The sequence below is a fragment of the Talpa occidentalis genome, unplaced genomic scaffold, assembly GCF_014898055.3.
Source record: "Talpa occidentalis isolate TD23 unplaced genomic scaffold, MPIMG_talOcc4v2.1 talOcc4.15, whole genome shotgun sequence".
Classification (NCBI taxonomy): Eukaryota; Metazoa; Chordata; class Mammalia; order Eulipotyphla; family Talpidae; genus Talpa; species Talpa occidentalis.
Genome location: NW_023601543.1, coordinates 82,144,253 through 82,162,507, shown reverse-complemented (window position 1 = coordinate 82,162,507; position 18,255 = coordinate 82,144,253). Strand labels below are relative to the sequence as shown.

Genomic DNA, 18,255 nt, shown 5'->3' with positions numbered 1-18,255 from the left:
AGGCCTGCCACAGGCCGGGGTTCTCTGGGTCAGATGAAGATGGAGTGACAACTGCCTCAAACCTTCATTGTCCTGCAGAGAAAGTCTCATGGTGTGTTTAACCCCTCTTCACCCTCAACATGCCAATTCAAGCACACACACACACCTTTTCTTTCCAACATAAGAACTTCAGACCCTGGAATGTGCTTTCTCCCTCTGGTTGGTTTCCTGGGCCTGGGCCTGGAACTTCTTCTGTCCCTGATCTGACTTATCCACATTCTCCTTCCAGCTCTTGGTTTCCCTGTCTCTCCCTCTGGGAAACTTTTCCTGTCTATCCTCTGGGGCCTGGGTGACATGTTCGGTGTGGCCATCATCACGTCTGCATGTGGCGAGCTGCATCATGGTTCAGCGTTCTTCAGCAGATTCTATTTTCCGAGGCTGATGCCAACAACAGCATCTCCCACACAGGCTTCTCCTGTGGTGTGGCCTTGACACCCCTGCTCCAAAATGGAGCTCACTTCTCTTCCTCTTGCGTCTAGGCTGGGCTTGCAGCTACCTTGACCAACGCAACACGGGGAAGTGACACTGTGCCAATTCTGGGCGTGGCTCTGAAATGGCCTGGCAGCTTCTGCTTCCTGCCTCTTGAAAGCCAGCTGTGACCCCAAGACCACCCATCTGGGGAGTGCCTAGGCCACATGGAGGAGAGAGCTTGAGAGAAGGAGACTTGTACAGAAAGAGCCTGAGGCCAAGGACCCTCAGGCACCAGAAATGGAGACAAAGAAACCCTCTTGCAAGTGAGTCCCCTAGCCAGGCCTCCCGGATAAGATGTGAACACCCAACCACTCCTTCCCGACTTCCTGACCCACCGAATTGTGAGCAAATAAAAAATGGTTGTTTTAAGCGACTCAGTTTCCTGGTAGTTTGTTTTCTGGAAAAAAAAAAAAAAAGATAACTGGAACAGATGCTTTTATGTAAGAGGAGAGAAGGGGTGGGTTTTCAAAGTTCTCTGGGCCAACGAAAAATTCTTATACATCTTTCCTTTCAGAGCATGGCTGCGTCCATTTAAATGTTCCCTCCCAGGCAACCAGCCATCCAGCAAAACTGACAATTATTAAATTTGATTCGAGAAAGGAAACGTGTCCTGCTGGCCATAGCAGTAACTCCCTAGTCAGGGGTTCTGAAAGGCACCTCTGTTTCCAGTAGCATTACAAGGGCAACTTCATCATCATCATCATCATCATAATAATAATAATAAAAACAGAGAGAATGGCTTTGCTGCACATTTTTGCTCATTTCTATACAGATTCCTATACTTTGGGGGATGTTTTCAGTCTAAAAGCCTTTCAAAGATTCTCCTGGGGCTCAGAATCCCCTCCGCTTCTGAAACTATAGCAGGAATTGAGCGAGAGCTGACCTGCCTTCTTGTCTTCCAGAAGGGGGGGCAGGGAGAAGCTAAGTTCAAGGGTGTGCATTGTCTGGGCGAGGCAGGGAATTCTATTTGCCGGCCTCAAAGGAGGAAAAAGAAAGGTGGGAGAACTTTTAGAAATGAAATATGGGGCATGTAATGTGTTGCCATACCGGGATCCACTGCTGGCATGAGAAATATGAGCTGGCACGTGGAGCCGTAAGCACTTTTCACACTGTTACTTGCCATCCAGATGGAGATGTCCAACAGAAAACTGGATTGTGAGTGTGTAGACACGCCATCGATCATCTGAATCATGGGAAATGTAAGGAAAATTCCACACTAAGATGGCCATGAAGAGCTTCTTCCCTAAATGAGTCCAAATAACACCATAATTATCTTTACAGACACCCACTTTATTGACATATTTTACTTGGCCTTTTTTTCCTTTTTTACTCAAAATCTTCAGTTTCCTCTTCTTTATGACTTAGTGACTTTCTTCTCAAAGTTACATTTTTTGAAATATATAGACATCTTATATATTTCATCATTTGCATTTTTGTTCGAGTCGCCAACTCAAAAAATTCTTTCTTGCCGATTGCTCAGGTTTTCGTAACTTGCCTCCCAGGACACTGTAGGTGCTTTTCATGAAATGACAGATATATCTAGAATATTCCATATTAGGGATTCAGCCGCTGAATCCAGGACATCAATTGGCTCCGAGTCAGGGACTACTTACTTGATAAGCATTACTTTATGAGGGGGGCCGGTGGGTGAGGATATCTAAATATAGCCAGAAAAGATGGGTTTACATGACTCCCAGTTCCATCCCCACTGACTGAGCAATCTGCACAGACCTGGCCTGTTCCATCAACGGGGGTCCTCACCCAGATGCTGCTTGTGATCCACTCTTGCATAAAACTCACAACTATGTCCCTCTCTCTGTTTCCCCTGGGACGGGGACTGGGGGAAGTTTGAGGGGTCAGTGCCAGAAAAGAGCAGCCTGCTACCCTGTTAACCGTTCTCAGTCTTCAGCTTTTGTAGAGGTTGGGTCTTCCGGTCTAAGTGAAGGTTGCTTTCAAGATCACTGTATTGGAGTTAAAAGAAAAGGCTTGTTCGACTTTAAGTCTAGTTACTGTTACGTACACTGAGGTGTTTATGGGATATAGTGTCCTGATATCTGCAACTCACTCTGAAGGCACCAAAAATTAACAAACACAGCAGTAGTTGTAGTAACACCACCAGGGTAGATTGATGGATGGCTAGAGAAATGGATAAAGCGCTAGATGAATGACAAAGCAATTATAGTAACAAATAATCGTAGGAACTAGCTGAGGGTATCCGGGTGCTCACCATACAATTGTTTTAACTTTCCCGTTGATGATTTTCATAATAAAATTTTGACAAAATAAAAAACTTTGATTTTGGAGGGATTCTATAAAGGTACCTTCTTTGCTTGTTTTCTTTGCTTCCGATTCTGGCTCCTTATATACAGTGCAAGCCAGCGGACATCTGCTGAACTGAGCGGTTGAACTAAATTCCACGCTGGCAGGATTATTGTAGAGTATGAGCTGGCAAATGCATTCTGTGAAGGGTAGATAGTAAATATTGGAGGCTTTGCAGACATTCAGTCTCAGTCAAAACGACCCAGCTGTACCAGTGTGAGGCAAAAGCAGCCACACACCACATATAAATAAGCAGGCACAACTGTCGCGATCAAGTGATTCACCAAAACGGTGGTGGTCATAGTTTGCCAACCTATACCCCAAATCCTTATCTTTAACTAAAATAATGGGAGTAAAATGGATTGAGTGCCAACAGATTATGAAACAATTTCCCAAGTCTCAGTAAACTTGTCAGGTCCCCCACCATTCCCACTCACCCAGCCTCTTCATAAAGAACAAGGTGGTTTGTGCTACCTTTGGCCTGAGGTCTAGCCCGCCCACATCCTCACGAGAGCTGAGCCATTCATGTCTGATGCCAGTGAGTATAGGCTGCTCACCCCGGACCCCAGCCTCCAGAAGCTTATTGGGCACTAGCAAGGATAAGGCGGGGATGGAGAGATGCCCCTGGGAAGGAAGAAGAACCCCTGGGGAGTTTTGGGCTTGTTATGGTGGACATGTTTATTACATATTCCAGCTAGAGAGGCACAGTCAACAATCAATTACAAGCCTGAAATTCAAGGGAGAGGGTCTGATTGAAATTTGGCCTCCTAAGCATATAGATGCTGTTTAAAGAAATCAGTCAGAAGTCAGCTCTCTTCTGTCCCCTCCCCCATACACAACGTATCCAGTCAGATTCTTCCTCAGTCTAAAAGTGGAAGCATCACTGCTCCCAAGTGAACAAGCTTGTTTACATTCTGGAGTGACATGACCCCATGTTGCCTCCCTACACAGGCTGCTTGCCTGCCCAAGGCTGGCATGAACAAGCTTTAGAGAAAATTCCTAAGGGTCTCACTGGCTAGAGGTGACAACACCGATTCTAATTCCAGCGAATTAAATCACATAATCAAATAGCAGGTTGACATAACGAGTTAAAATTCAACTAAGACCCGGAAAATACAGAGTCAAAGAAAGGTCCAGGAGAAGTAGCCGAGGATGACAATGAATAGAGTAAATTAAATAAACCAATCTGTGATTTTGACTTAGAGGAGATCAGCTGCCCTTGTGTGGTTCAACCCCCAAGAAGGGATGGGAATCCCAAGAGACTGTGACCAGATGTTTGCAGGTCTATACCGCTTCTACCCTCCCCACCCCTAAGTATACTTTTTCTTCTAGAACTAATCTTCTGCTCTGCTACCATATAGACACAGTGGATAGAATTAATTTATTTGGCCAAGTTGCTGAACCACTGTTACTCTTCTGCACCCTCAATGTCTCAAGTGACTCCTACTTTATTCCTAGAGGGTGGAGAGAGATTTGAAATCGATCAGTGACTCATCTGCTATCAGGGTGTAATCTCCCCTCATTGGAATTCTTCTGAAGGACTCTGCCCTTCCCCAGATTGTTTCAAATGCAAATACTGAAAGCATCTCTGTAAAAGGTTTTGTACACCAGTCTTTTCCAGCCCCCCTAACAGAGGGGCGGCTTCGGCCTGGGGAGGTGCTCCATAAGCCTTGACTGGATGAGTAAACAGAAATGATGTTAATCCTATGTCAAATCAAAAGGCCGCTTCTTAGAAAGTCAGTTGCGCTCTCCTCCGCCAACACAAGATTTCGACCCACCGGAGAGATTCGTCAGTAAGCGAAAGTGGCCAACTCTTTCTAATTAATACAGGCTGCCGATGCTGCCAGAAGGGTGGTTTCTTTTCTTGGCTGTACATAGAAGAGTCGAACACAAGCCATGAGATTGTTTGACATATGTCCAGCCCGGGTGAGAGGCGGAAAAGGTAGACTGAGTGAAGGCCGCGGTGGCGCTGTTACCTGACATCAAGTGACACCGTGCCTTCTCATTGGGATCTTGGGCTGTCACACATCAGCAAAATCCAGCTCTGTTCCTTCTCTGCATTTCTTGATAATGTAAGCTGTGGAAAGGTGTTCTTTTTCTGTCCAATTAACTGCTTTTCCCTCCCTTCTATCCCCGGGCCTCCCTTTGTCTAAGTGTTGAGTTGAAGTTTTCGTTGCTTATTCTCTGAGCCCTTTGGCGTTACCTCATGGTTTCCTGGCTCGTGTGTGAGAAGTCAGCATCAGATGTAGGGTTTTGCAGAGCTTTTTTCTCGTCCTTTCCAGCGCAGAGCTCTATAAACAAAGGCAGCGTTATCACACGGACCCGGGAGCTGCCTGGGAAAGGCAGGAGCTGTAATTATCAAACTTGGAACCTTTGTGAAATGTGCTTTTGTCTCCTTTTTGGTTGCGTTCAATCAGATCAACAAGTGTTGGCTAAGTGTTGAGCGTGGTTTCCTGTGGGATTGTGTAAGGCCTTGCAGGACAATAAAGGTTTAGGGGGCACTGAGTAATGCGGCCATTTCTGACCCAGGCGCCGGGAAAATGTGAGCCAATTTGCTGCTGCTGCAAGAAAAACAGCTGGGCCTGTGTTTCTGCAAGAGCAACCTCGCAAGGGGACCCCGACAACGGAACAGGCCAAAATGGTGCGTGTAAGTGGCAGGTGGCTACCGTCCTTATAGCCGACAGGAAGATGGGTTGGGATCAGGTCTTGTGGAATCTGAAACTTACAAAATGTGGGGTACTCACTTTAACAACAACAAAAACCCCCACAAAATTACGAATGTGTTATTGCTGGGGCCTCCTGCAGGGACTTTGGAAGGGACCATGTGATTTGGGGGCCTGCTATGGTTTCACTGTAAATTCACTCCTAGTTCAAACTCTCCTTCCAGGACGCCATCAGATTGTGTGTCCACCACCCCGGCTCTGTCTAGTTTGTGTCATTTCCTCCATGCTATTCTTGAGGTGCTGCCCTGCTGTCACTTTTCCTATTGGCTTCATAACTGCTTCCAAAAAGACAAAGAAATACTGGTTACATCTTCTTTTCTTTATCTGCATTTTTAGGATGTCCTTTTAGCTAAAATATTTGTTCTTAGGTTCCTGGAGTGTCCCAAAATCAGAGTCTTGGGGGTATTCTAGATGGAGATAGAAAGAGGAGAGGGGTTGAACCACACAGTTGCCCCCATACCCATATCATTTGGAAAGTTCTGGACTGTGGAAGGTAGTAGGTTATAATGAGGTCCAGGTCAGCACTTTTGAAACTCTTGTGCACAGGGATCACCTGTGGATCTCACTAAGATGCAGATACTGGGCTCTCGGCCTGGGGTGGGGCCTGAGACTGTGCATTCCTAACGAGCTCCTGGGTGATGCTGATGCTGCCGGTCCAGGGACCCCCACATTCAGGCATCAAACTGTCTGTAATCTGGTGGCACAAAGACACGCAATAAGGGACTGGTTCAAGCTTGATTTTCAGGTCACCAGTCCCAGGACTGAAAGCTGGTAACGGACCTGAGCACCAGGGATGTGCTGATGAGAGACTATATGGAGCCTTACCTCCCGTTATCTCCTTTCACAGGACTTGGGGGACATGGGGGTGAGGAGTGAAATTTGATCACTGAGGGTCATTGTTGTCTTCAGTTTTTAAATGTTGCCGTGGCTCTCTTTTTTTTTTTCCAAATTTTGTTTTTTATTTTTATTTATTTTTTTTAACTTTGCCTACAGAGTAATGAGGGTTGCAGGCGCAGGTTTCTGGAACATCCAGTTGGTGCTCGGCAGGGAACTGCCATTTTCCTGGCCTCCTCACCACCCTCTGTTTTACTCCTTTACAGATGGGGAAGCTGAGGTTTGGCTGTTAAGTAACATGCCAGGTTGCACACAGAGAGAACAGGGATTGGAAGGCAAGAGGCTTCGCCCACACCAACCTGTATCAGTTCAGCAGCCTCACGTATTAATCTAATTCCACAAGAGATATTAAGAGGCGGATTTATCACTCGTTGCTTTTTTCCTAGGTAAGGTGTCTATGGCAAAGGGAGGGGGCAGAAGAGTTTAGAAAAGGCTCGATGAGCACTGAAGATGAATTTCACACCCAAGCAAGTTTTAGCTCCAACAGGAATGGCTCTGGGGTTCTCGCCTCCTCTGTGCCAAAACAGCCTTCCCAAAGTGCCAACTTTCCGTAAATTCACTTTGGAACAATTAAGGTAGAATCTTCCAGATCTGGGTGTCAGGTTAAAGGAGTTCTGTCCACATAATGGCAGGGTCAGCTGCAGCTGTCTCTCGCCTGCTTCACGTGAAGAGACTTATCAGGTGCTATGGCACTGGCGTGCGTCCTTGGTCAGCTGGCACTGGCGTGCATCCTTGGTCAGCATCTTAACGCATATTTTTGAACCACTTTACCTGATTCTGAGTGAAACATTGTTCCTGTTGAATTTACCATCCGGTTGGGTTCAGTTATTCAGCAGGAAAATAAGCAGGTCTGGCCTTGGGCACCTATTTGAAGATCAAATTTGCCCCAGGGGGCCTCCATTTTCTCCTCTCAGAACTCCCACCCCTCAGTCCACACTTGTCCTTCACACTGTCCTCCCTCTGCTGCCTTCCACACAACGTGTGTCATGTAAATGTCTTGACACCTATCAAAATCGTGAGCTAAATGACACATCCCATAAGAGAGGCTATCCTGTAAAAGGGTACGAAAATCATCTCATGATTCTTAAGTCTAAAGCCAGAAGGCACCATCCTGAGCCAGCCCGGGACTGTTCTTGCTTGAGAGAGCTCTCCCCGAGCCCACCTCAGCATGCAGATCTTTCTCCCTTCCTTCCTGCCCCTGCTCCCCTGTGCACCGGCAGAACACCTACCAATTTGGGACGTTGAACGTTCTTACCTATTTTCAAAAGGTGCACTAGAATTTTGCTACTTAGCACTGCCTTGGGGGCGTCCTGCTGAAAGAGTATTTATAGGTTCCACCTTCCTGACATTTCCAGGGACGTTCCCTTGCCTGGGTGCGGCAAGATGCAAAGCTCTGCCGAGCACCACCAGGCCACACGCTGAGCCCCAGCTGTCGCATGTCCACTGGACACATAGTTCTCCTATAATCCGCTTATTGCCATGAGGGCATGGACAGCACCCTAAGCAGGACACCAGAAACCTGGGCTGTGTGTCTTAGGTCACAACTTTGGGGGTCATGGCTAAGTCACGTGGGCTGCTGGGGCTGAATGGTGCATCTGGGTGCTGGTTTCTGAGGTCCCTACCAACTTTGATAGCAGCCGGCGCCTTCCTACATGTAGCTTTTCCGATGTGGGGGGTACAGAGCTGGCTGTTCTTCTCTGACATCGCTCAAGAGTATGGGCTGGGGCACAGAGTGCCCGGATTCAAGTCCTCACCTGGCTCTCCCACGCTGCCGTGTGGCCTAGGCCGCTTGCTTATCCGTCGCTGTTTCGTCAGCTCTTAGCCAGGAATGAGGTTGCATTCTGCCCTGTCGTTGCAACTTACCCCGTAGGATGGAGGTGTCACGACCTACCCCATAGGGTGGTTGGGACCAATTGGCAAACCCATATTTTTCAGGACCTTTAACAGAACCTGGCACATGGCAAAGCCTCCTTTAATGTTAACTAGGTCCCAAGGTCCAATTTTTATGTTCTCCCCTCCATGAGCTCTGTCTGGTTATCTCAAGGAAAACAACTGTTCCTTCCTGGGGTCTTGTGGAGCAGAAAGAATGAACTCTGCTCTCACTCGACTTGTTCTTCTTTCACCCTTTCCTGTTTGAGTCATGCCTCGGTGTGGCGGGTGTGTGATGCTGCGCAGGTTTCTCATTTGTCACAGAAAGCGAAAGAGCCGTTCCCTGTCCCCTCCACAGATCTGCAAGCCGCCGCGGATTGCCGGGAAGGGGCTCGGCCGGGGCGCCACAGCTGGTGCAAACCTTCCTGGTCTACCACGCCACAGAGAAAGGCACATGTTCTTTTGTTAGGAAACCCCTCTCCAGACCCTTCATTGTCACTCAGGGCAGTGCAGAGCTGATGTTGATTTCTAGAACCAGCCACTCAATGGCAGGCACACTGGAGGCTCAAAATCCAGGGTGCGAGCAGACCCGCGGAGTTGAACTCTGTGCTCTGGTAACGCTGCTTCCTCATCCACCCTAAATAACCAGGACGATTGCAAGCCCTGCCCGTCCCACACGCACGCATTATGTATGTTACAGGCTGCATCACAGCTCTTGGCTCCCTTATAAAAAACACTATATTGACTTCTGCCAGGGTGTATTTTTTTTTTCCTCTCTTGCACATTAATCTCTTTCTTGCTTATGGAAATGAGCACCCTGGGCTATTTGGTAAGCAAATTGATGTGTCTATTCTATGTAGGTGGTATCGGGAGTGGTCAGCCAAATCCCACCAACTCCTCTATGGAAATAGATTTCTAGTTAATGCTGACTAGGTTTAGAATCTCATTTTCTTTTGAAAGGTTTTTTCTTTGCCTTCCCAACTGCATTTCCCTTAAGGAAGGGTGGACAGAGCCAAGTTTGCTAGTCTTTGGGCAGAACTTGGGGTTAACAGTTGACCATTGTCCTAATACAAGGAAGAAAACATTGTATTCCTAAAAATGACTCATACCGAAGATCGCCTTCTCTATTAACACAGACGATAGAAATGCCTCCATTTAGAATCTAGGCTAACCTAGAAGAGAGAAGTGCAGGGAAGGGGCAGAAGCAAATAGAAGGAGACAGGCAGGTCCAAACCTGAGCAGGAAGTGGGTGTTGGTGTACAAGTAACTGAAATGGGGGTGACCAAAATGTGAATCATCAACATGGGGTTCTACAAGTTTGTTAGGAAGCTCAGCAGTTGGGCTTAGGGAGTGGGACTTTGAAGGACTCCCAAGGCCCGTGGCTTCAGCTGGTTGTTACATAAGAACAACAGGTGACGCGCCCATAGCACAGTGTGTGAACTCATTTTTGTGGAAATAAACTCGTACATGTAGACATCTGAAAAAAATCAAGAGGTATGTTCACCAAAATGGTCACAGCTTTCAGATACCACATGTCTAAGCCTTTGGAGATTTGATGCGTTCAGACTTGGCCCCTTCTTTTCTAGTCAGTATTTTTTTCCCTTTCAATATACAGAAGCAACTTTGTGAATTTCACTTGTCAGTGGTTTCTGTGACTCACCATCTGAATTATTTAGCTGAAATTCCCCTAAACCGTCTTTAATGTGATGCATGTGAACGTTTTACAAAGAAAAACATGTGTGTCGCTATGCAGTGCTGGGAATGGCCTTAGACAATGGGATTTGCACTTTTAAGACACTGTTCTTAGTGTTACAAATAGGTTCAGCAGCTGAAGAAAATTTGAGCGGTAAACTCTCTATTCAACAAACTAGGTGTATTTGGCTAGTGCTCTGCTGTGAGGAGTATTGTTTCAGCTGTGGCTAGAAAAGAAATTTGACAAGAATTTTCTCTTTTCGCTTGGTCAGTTCATGTTTTAAATGTAGAAATGTTCAGGGAACAAGTATCCTGCAACTATATCCAGTGTGGGATGGCTCCCCCAAAGGGTACTTCAACTCATAAAATGTAGGAACTCCTTAGTTTCAATATATCTTCAAAGAAATACTTCCCTAGCTGTAGACTTGAGATGTACAAAATAATCTTATCAGAATGGGTGTATTGTAGAGTTTTATAACAGAGGCAAAGGTAAAAGGCAGACATGTCCAACGAGTTCCTCACACCCTTATCTCTGCCCTGGCTTTGAGTCCAGGGCGAGGAAACCAGTGACTCTGACAAATGGTCCCCACTGTGCTCAAAGAAACCCATTTTACTTTTGCAAAAGAATGATACACTTTTTCCCCAGATGAAACAATATTGAAAGCAGAATGTGACCAAGACTTTAGTATATTTAGTGGATAAGACTTCTACTACGGGCCTCCCCTGGTGACGCAGCAGTTGAGCGCTGGGTTGAGAGGCTGCCCGCAGCCTCTGCAGCACCAGTTCGATCTCTGGCCACTGGCGAGGGTCCCACAAAAAAAAAAAAAAAAAAAAAAAGACTTCTACTACTCGTGCCTATAAATCAAACGATGCCCTTAGAGAACATTTGAAGGATTCATAGTCTCCTGACCTATGAAAGTAAATAATAGAAGTTGTTTTCCTTTTCTTTTCTTTCTAAAGATGTATTCACTTATGCATACAAGAAATGGGTACAGGCCAGAGGTACGCAGGGTGTGGGTGAGAGGATTCACCAGAGACAGAGTAGGGAGCAGAACAGGAAGACTGACTGAAATACACTGCTGAGGGGATCAGTGGGAGACACAGGAGAGGTCTGCTGTGCCATGTGGGTAGCTCCCTGGCCGGCAGGGGCTCGAACTCATGCTGCAGAGGCTGCAGATAGCTTCACAGAGCTGTGCTCAACCCCTTGTGCCAACCAGGGAGGCCCCAGAGGTTATTTTTCTTGATTCCCCCTTTCTAGAGTAGTGTGGTCCATGTCAGGAGGAGAGCTGGCTGGGCCTGTGGAGGTTTAATTCGATGCCAGGCTGTCTCTTAGTCTCCCTTCCTTCCCATTTCCCTGCCATAGTGGGCCCATCAGACGTGGGTCAGTGACAAGTGCCCGCTGGTGACTGGGCAGGGTCACTTGGCATCCATCTCCATCCAGACAGAACAATGCCTGTATTGGCTGCTTCCTGATGGAGAGTGAATATATAGGATGCAAATAATTTCTTCTTAATGCACGACCCTGGCAGAGCCAGAGCGACTGTGAGTGATGGTGCCTCAGAACGGTAACTTTTGCTTAGAGCTTAAGAGTCAAAGTTAAGGACCCACCAATACACCGGTTTGATCAAGATAAGGTGAGTAAAGTAAGTTGCCTTCAGATTATCAATAAGCAGAGAAAGATAGTTATTATTGAATATCTGACTACAAATAATTATGTGATTTCGCAAAGCAAAGAAGAACATAGAAATGTCTGTCTCTTGTGACTTACTGCTTAACATTCCTTCTTTTCCTTAGCAGACCGAGGGTTAAAGCAATCTTAGTAGAACCAGAAAATTATTGTACTTATTTTCCAGAAACACTTTAGGTTTTAATGTTTTACACAGTGCTGGGAGGAAAAGCAAGAGTGTTTTCAGTTTATTAGCACCAATGATTTTCAATTCTCTTTTGACAGCAATTTTTAAAAATGTTCTAGCCTCAGAAATCTTGAATATTGTACCCATGTCCCTTACGTTAAAGATCTTACTGTGATCGGGGAGGTGGGTGTCATTTACACGGGTATGAGTTTCAGTAGTTTGGCTAATTTGGTCAAACAACTGGCTGCATTAATAGAGAGAAATTTTATACTTGGTGAGTTGTCTGGAGTTGGAATTTTTTAAATTTTGATCATATCCAATTCATCTTAACAAATTCCTATAGAATGAGAAAGAATAAGTAGACTATTGATAAGGTGCTTTGGTGAATGTATGAACTAGAGAGGGAGATAAATACATAAAATGCTATAAAAATCAACATATTTATAGGTTAAAGCCAGGCAATAGAAAAGAGTGTATTTAAGAAACTGCTTAGCTAGACTTTCCTCTATAATCCTAAATCTGTCTCATTAAAAAAACCATTATTTATATTATCTCTGAATGAGAACTATTTGAATTAAAATTATGAAAGCTAAAAGAACCCAGCTCGATGCTGCACGTACTCATTTTCATTATTTTATTTTGTTTAGGACGACAACATGAATACAAAATCCATTCTAGAAGAACTTCTTCTGAAAAGGTCACAGCAAAAGAAGAAAATGTCACCAAGTAATTACAAAGAGCGACTTTTTGTCTTGACCAAAACGAACCTCTCCTACTACGAATATGACAAAATGGTGAGGCTCCATGTTCCATTGTTTCCCTACTACTTATTTTCCCAAGTCTTCACAAAGTGCTTGATTATAATGAAATGGTGTCAGATTTCTTACCTTGCACAGTAAAGATCAACTCGCGTTTGTCTTGCCATTGTCTTTTCTTAACCCAGGTATAATTAATTCAAGATAAAGATAAAAAAAAAAACCAAAGCAAAGGAACAAAACCAAACCAAACAAAAACAAACTCTTAGACTTTGACAACAGAATAATGGTCACCAGAGGGGGTGGGAGTGGGTGAGGGTAATAGGGGTAAGGCGGGTCATTGTAGGGTGGTGGGTGGAACTTCTGGTGATGAGCACAGGGTAGTGCAGACCCGTGAGGGTATGAAGCTGCACGCCTGGAACTTGTACAATGCTATAAACCAATGTAACCTCAGAAAAGATAAAAGATTTTAAAAATATTGGTTCCCTTTTTACTAAGGCAAATTGTTACTTTCAAACAGTGGTTGTCACCTGAGGGTGATTCTGCTCCCCGGGATCATTTGGTAACGGCTGGGGACATTTTTGTTTGTGATCATTCATGCAGGGGGGGATGAAACTGGCAGCTTCTGGGCAGAGCTCAGGGAGGCTGTTAAACATCCTACAAATGCACAGCACACCCCACCGCAGCTAATTATCTGACTCCAAACAATGCTGAAGATGAGAAAACTTATCTTAACACAGTGCTGGAAATAAGACAGTTCTCTGTCCCAGGGAGAACCCTAGCACAGTAGGAATACTGCCACTGAATGGAGCCGCAATGAAGACGCTTCAAGGAGATAAAATGTGATTCTCCTGAGTAGATTAACTACATGGCGGGGGCTTTAAAATATATTTCAAGGGGTCTCCCTGGTGGCGCAAGGGGTTAAGTCTTAGCACTATGAAGCTTTTGGCAGCCACTGCAGCATGAGTTCCTTCCTCGGCCAGGGAGCTACCCACATGGTGCAGCAGACCTCTCCTGTCTGGTCCACTGCTCCCCTCATCAGTGTATTTCAGTAGATCTGCCTGTTCCGCTCCCCACTCTGTCTCTGGTGAATCTTCTCACCTCCCCCCCACACCTCTGGCCTGTACCCCAGTCCTTGTATGCATAAATAAATAAATCTTTAAAATATGTATTTCAAGATGGTCAGAAAAATTATTAACTGCTGCTTAAATCCTTGCTTTTGGAGGAGTATATGAGCTTACATCCACCCCAAAAAATACATTCTGTTGTCAGTGGATTTTGACTATTAAGGAATAATTGAAGTGATTCTCCCATGCCTGTCCCATCTCCTCAGCTCCCTCCCCAGCACAACCTTAACTTGTGTTTCCCTTCGCGCAGCAGTGTGCATCCCATGAAGCAGCTTATGTTTGCTTTTTCATTCAGAAAAGAGGCAGCAGAAAAGGAATGATCGAGATTAAGAAAATCAGATGTGTGGAGAAAGTAAATCTCGAGGAGCAGACCCCTGTGGAGAGACAGTATCCATTTCAGGTATGGGGGGAGGAAGTTCCATTGGATGACTTGCTCTTCTTTCAATCTATCTGGGATAGACAGTGTCAACGCTTGGAACTTTGGGAATCGGGCAGTCTGCTAAAATTCCATCCACCAATCTGCCTTCGCTGTGTGAAAGGAAGGCAGAGAGCATGTAATCCAGCAGGGTCTGACCTGCCTTGGTGTCTGACCATCTCTCTCACCAAGCATGGCTGTGGATGCCTAATGTCCTCCAAGGTAGGTGCCCCACTGCAAGGAATAAAATGCCATCCTGTCCCCAAAGTGTTTCCAGGTCTTTATGCCACAGTGAGGGTGAGAGTGAAGATATGGGTTAGCAGAGTACATTATGGCCCCCATGTAGCAGAAGCTACATTCCTCACCCCAAAAGGTCAAGGAGATTTTCTCCTGGAGGTGACACACAGATTGGGAAGGACAAATAGAGCTTAGTCCAGCAAAACCAGGAAGGACAATGACACCAAAGAACAGCAGCTGGCAAGGCGCTGGTGGGTGAGGTTGCGCAGGCTGCTCTGAGCATCCTTGAGACTGAAGTAACGCCGTGAAAGGATGAAAGAGATGAGGCAGGAAAGGTGGGCAGGTGCCCATCACGACAGCCTTTGCATAGCATGCCAAGGATTTTTGTTTTACTCTAAAGTGTTTTAAACAATGGAACTCAATGGAGACAGTGCCTACCATACCCCCAGGGAGTGGATCAATCGTATTCATGCCTGACTTTGATGACACCGTGAACACTTATCTTCCCGATCTAAAGGCAGATGGTCCTTCAGAAGGTCAGACTACCCAGTGCAAGTTTGAGGGAACTGAGCCCCAAAATAAAATTCAATAATCCAGTTGATGAAGAATCCATACTTGCCACTTGTAGCAAGAACATCACCCATTTGGGAGAAACAGGAGCATTAGCAAGAGGAGATGCCTCTGAGTCATATCACAGAGGCACAGGGGACTCAAATGAACACAGTTTCTGAGCCCCACAGAGATCCTAGCCCCGCTGCTTATCTTTGTGTAACCAGAGCCAAAAAACTCTCTCCAAGTTTGTTTCATTTCCAAAATGGGTGTAGTCATATATTTGTCAGAGTTGAAGTAAGATTAGATTATTAAAGTATCTAGGCAAGAGGCCAGCAACTAGTAGGTCTTCAATAAATGGTCTTAATTATTTATCCATAGGACAGAATAAAAAAAAGAGAAGGATCTGGGGAAGACATTGTCATCTTCAAATGCTTACATAAATGTTTTAAGGAATAGAAAATGACTTATGTTCCAGAAGCTTGCAATCTCGTTAGGCAGGTCAGACTCTCCAAAGAAGCTACTGGGGAAAAAAAAAAAAAAACCAAAAAAACAACTTTTGCCAGGGGTTTGCAGGGTGGGGCATGACTGAAGGGAAAAAGGTAAAGCGAAGTCACATTTTTACTCAATATAAGCATGAACTCTACAATGATCAGACTGTATGGAAATTGGCACGGATGCATAACAAAAGACAAGGTCACCCCATCTTTAAAGAACAGAGTTAGTGTTAAGAATAGAACAAACGGAGAGACATTTTCCAAAGGGATGGAAAGCGAGTCAGGTACCAGGTAGATGGATTCTTAAGAGAACTGTGCAGCTTAACATTTTTAAATCTTCTGAGTCTCCATGACCCTGGGCATCCTGGCTGACACAATATTCCTGCTGTCAGAAGCATCGCCCCTGCCATTTTCCGAGGTGTAGAGGTTTCTGGGATAAAACAAATGGAGAGGCAGAGGATAAAAATAGCTAGATGTTTTCATCTAATTCCAGAGCTAACAAGTAGTATGTGAGCAAAGTCAGCATTTCATTTGATTAACAGAAAATCTGCAGTGGCGCGATGATGCAATTATATCTCCATGCACCAAATCTTGGCCTTTCCAGATTGTCTACAAAGATGGGCTTCTCTACGTCTACGCGTCAAATGAAGAGAGCCGAAGTCAGTGGTTGAAAGCATTACAAAAAGGTAATTTTAAAAATCATATAGGGGAGTTATCGATGGTGTCTTTTGAGACTTGGTGGCAGAAAAAGAACGCACTGTGTCGAGAAAATCTGCTGATTTGCCTACCCACCGCGGAGACTGCTTGCTCATGCTCATTTTGCATCGTCATTGTGACAGCAAAAACAGGTAAGGATCAAATTCCTGGACCAAGTTCCCCTCCCACCTGGCACAGAGCCAGCTATTGTGCTTTCCCAGCAGCCTCTGGGAAGCCATCCACCTGCTCGTCTCCCCCTGCGTTAGCCTCTCCCGGGGCAAAGTCGAGGTCCTCGTGGGGCAGTGACAGGTCCTGTGGCTTCGGCCTTTGGATGTTTACAGAAAGTTCTGACTAATACTCGCTTTGCCAGCTACTGTGCCAAGAACTTGTAAAACATTTTTTTAATGCAACCCTCTGTACAACCTGTGGAAAGGGCCAGAATTGTCTGTGGTCAGCCATGTGGCAGTAAAGGGACCTGGCCAGTCTCACCTGCCTAGTCCTGGAGAATATGTAATTCGGTTATCCAAGCCCAACTTTGTCCCCTGTCCGTTACAACTGCTAGGCAGAACTGGGGCTCTAGTGAAGGCTTTCTTCAGTGACGCCATCCTGGGAACCCCCTTTGGTAAGAGGTCGTTAGTAATCTGGCACCATGGTGCTTCCTCCCACAGTCTTTTTTTTTTTTTTAAGATTTATTTATTTATGCATCCAAGAACGGGGGTACAGGCCAGAGTTGCAGGAGGTGAGTGGATTCACCAGAGACAGAGTGGGGAACAGAACAGGCAGAGTGACTGAAACATACTGCTGAGGGGAGCAGCGGGCGAGTCAGGAGAGGTCTGCCGCGCCATGTGGGTAGCTCCCTGGCGGGGGATCGAACTAGTGCAGAGGCTGCGGGTTAGCCTCATAGGTTGCATCTTAACCCGTTGTGCCACCAGGGAGGCCATGTCTTTTTATTTTAAAGGTGGGTAACAGTCTGAGGACCATCTTTGACAGATCTAATCTCAGACATGACACTCCCAGATGGGGCCAGATTTTATTTAAACTTTCGATGAAGGTTCTTAGTCAGCACACTTTTTGTTGCACCCTTGACAGCCACCTACTCCACTTGGGTGCAAATACACCCTTTCCACGTGCAGGGCCTCCTCTTCCCTTGCACGAAAGGATTAGCCAGCTGTCCTGCAGGCCAGTCAACAGGCCGGGCCGGACAGCAGCCTCCCTCCAGCCATCATCAGTTTGTCCCAGTGAGAAGGGCGTCCTTAGAGTGGGACAAACCTGCCCCCAAGTCAACAGAGATAAATATTTTTATGTTCCTTGCTGTGTCATCTGATGAAACCCTCGACAGTCCCAGCTCCTGAGCAGAGAGGGGCGGGCGCACTTCCTGTCTCCTAGCGCCGTCGTGGGCCACAAATGAATGAGTCCAAACATGTTGAAGTGTCCTACAGACAAACGTGAATTTCTGGGGCTATATTGGGGCGTCCAGGCGGAGCCCTGATATAGGACTTTGCCATCAGTGTCCTTTGGCGGATTTCTCAAGGGCATGTCTATGTGGACACCGGCCAGGTGCGGGTATTATCCTTCATGTGTCCTTCGGGAACTCTGTATGGAAGGCAGGTTCAGGTGGGGCCAGGGCAGCTCGTGTGAAGACGGAACATAAGAACAGCGAAAAGCGAAAGTGAATCGTTTAGCCCCTCCTAAAACTAGGGGAGACCCTATCACTTGGGCTGCCGCCTACATAGGAAGTGATTTGTGTCCTTCAGTAATGGTTGGGGGTGCAGGTAAGCAGCCCCCAAACAGTTGATGAAATGAGTACTTTGTTCCTCTCAGGTAGTAACGAGTCCAGAAGTAGGCAGTCTGGGGGTACTGCAGTAGCAAAATAAGTCAGCGGGGACCTGGGTCCTCCATGCTTGCTGCTCTGCCACCATCACAGTCTCTCAGAAAGTCGCTGGGCTTTCTTAGAAACTTTCTGCTCTTGTCTCGTTGAGCAGAAACAAAGTTTCCCTCACTTGAATTCTCTCCTCTATAAAATCTCACTGGGTATAGTGACCCCCCCCCTTTTCATGTCTATTATTTGACTCAGGAATTATAAAATGAAGTTGACATCGCACGCGTAGAATTTTCCAGA

At 46.0% G+C, this 18,255-nt stretch overlaps 1 protein-coding gene across 1 annotated transcript in view; it reads left to right on the top strand.

Moving 5' to 3' along the window:
- Positions 1 to 5,336: 5,336 nt before the first annotated feature.
- The window catches only part of BMX (BMX non-receptor tyrosine kinase), a 41,548-nt gene continuing 28,629 nt past the window's right edge, over positions 5,337 to 18,255 (top strand). The window contains exons 1-4 of the mRNA XM_037512677.1: positions 5,337 to 5,470; positions 12,508 to 12,654; positions 14,038 to 14,142; positions 16,045 to 16,126. Of these exons, the coding sequence (XP_037368574.1) occupies positions 5,468 to 5,470; positions 12,508 to 12,654; positions 14,038 to 14,142; positions 16,045 to 16,126 (337 nt within the window). The 5' untranslated portion in view covers positions 5,337 to 5,467. The remainder of the gene's footprint in view (positions 5,471 to 12,507; positions 12,655 to 14,037; positions 14,143 to 16,044; positions 16,127 to 18,255) is intronic.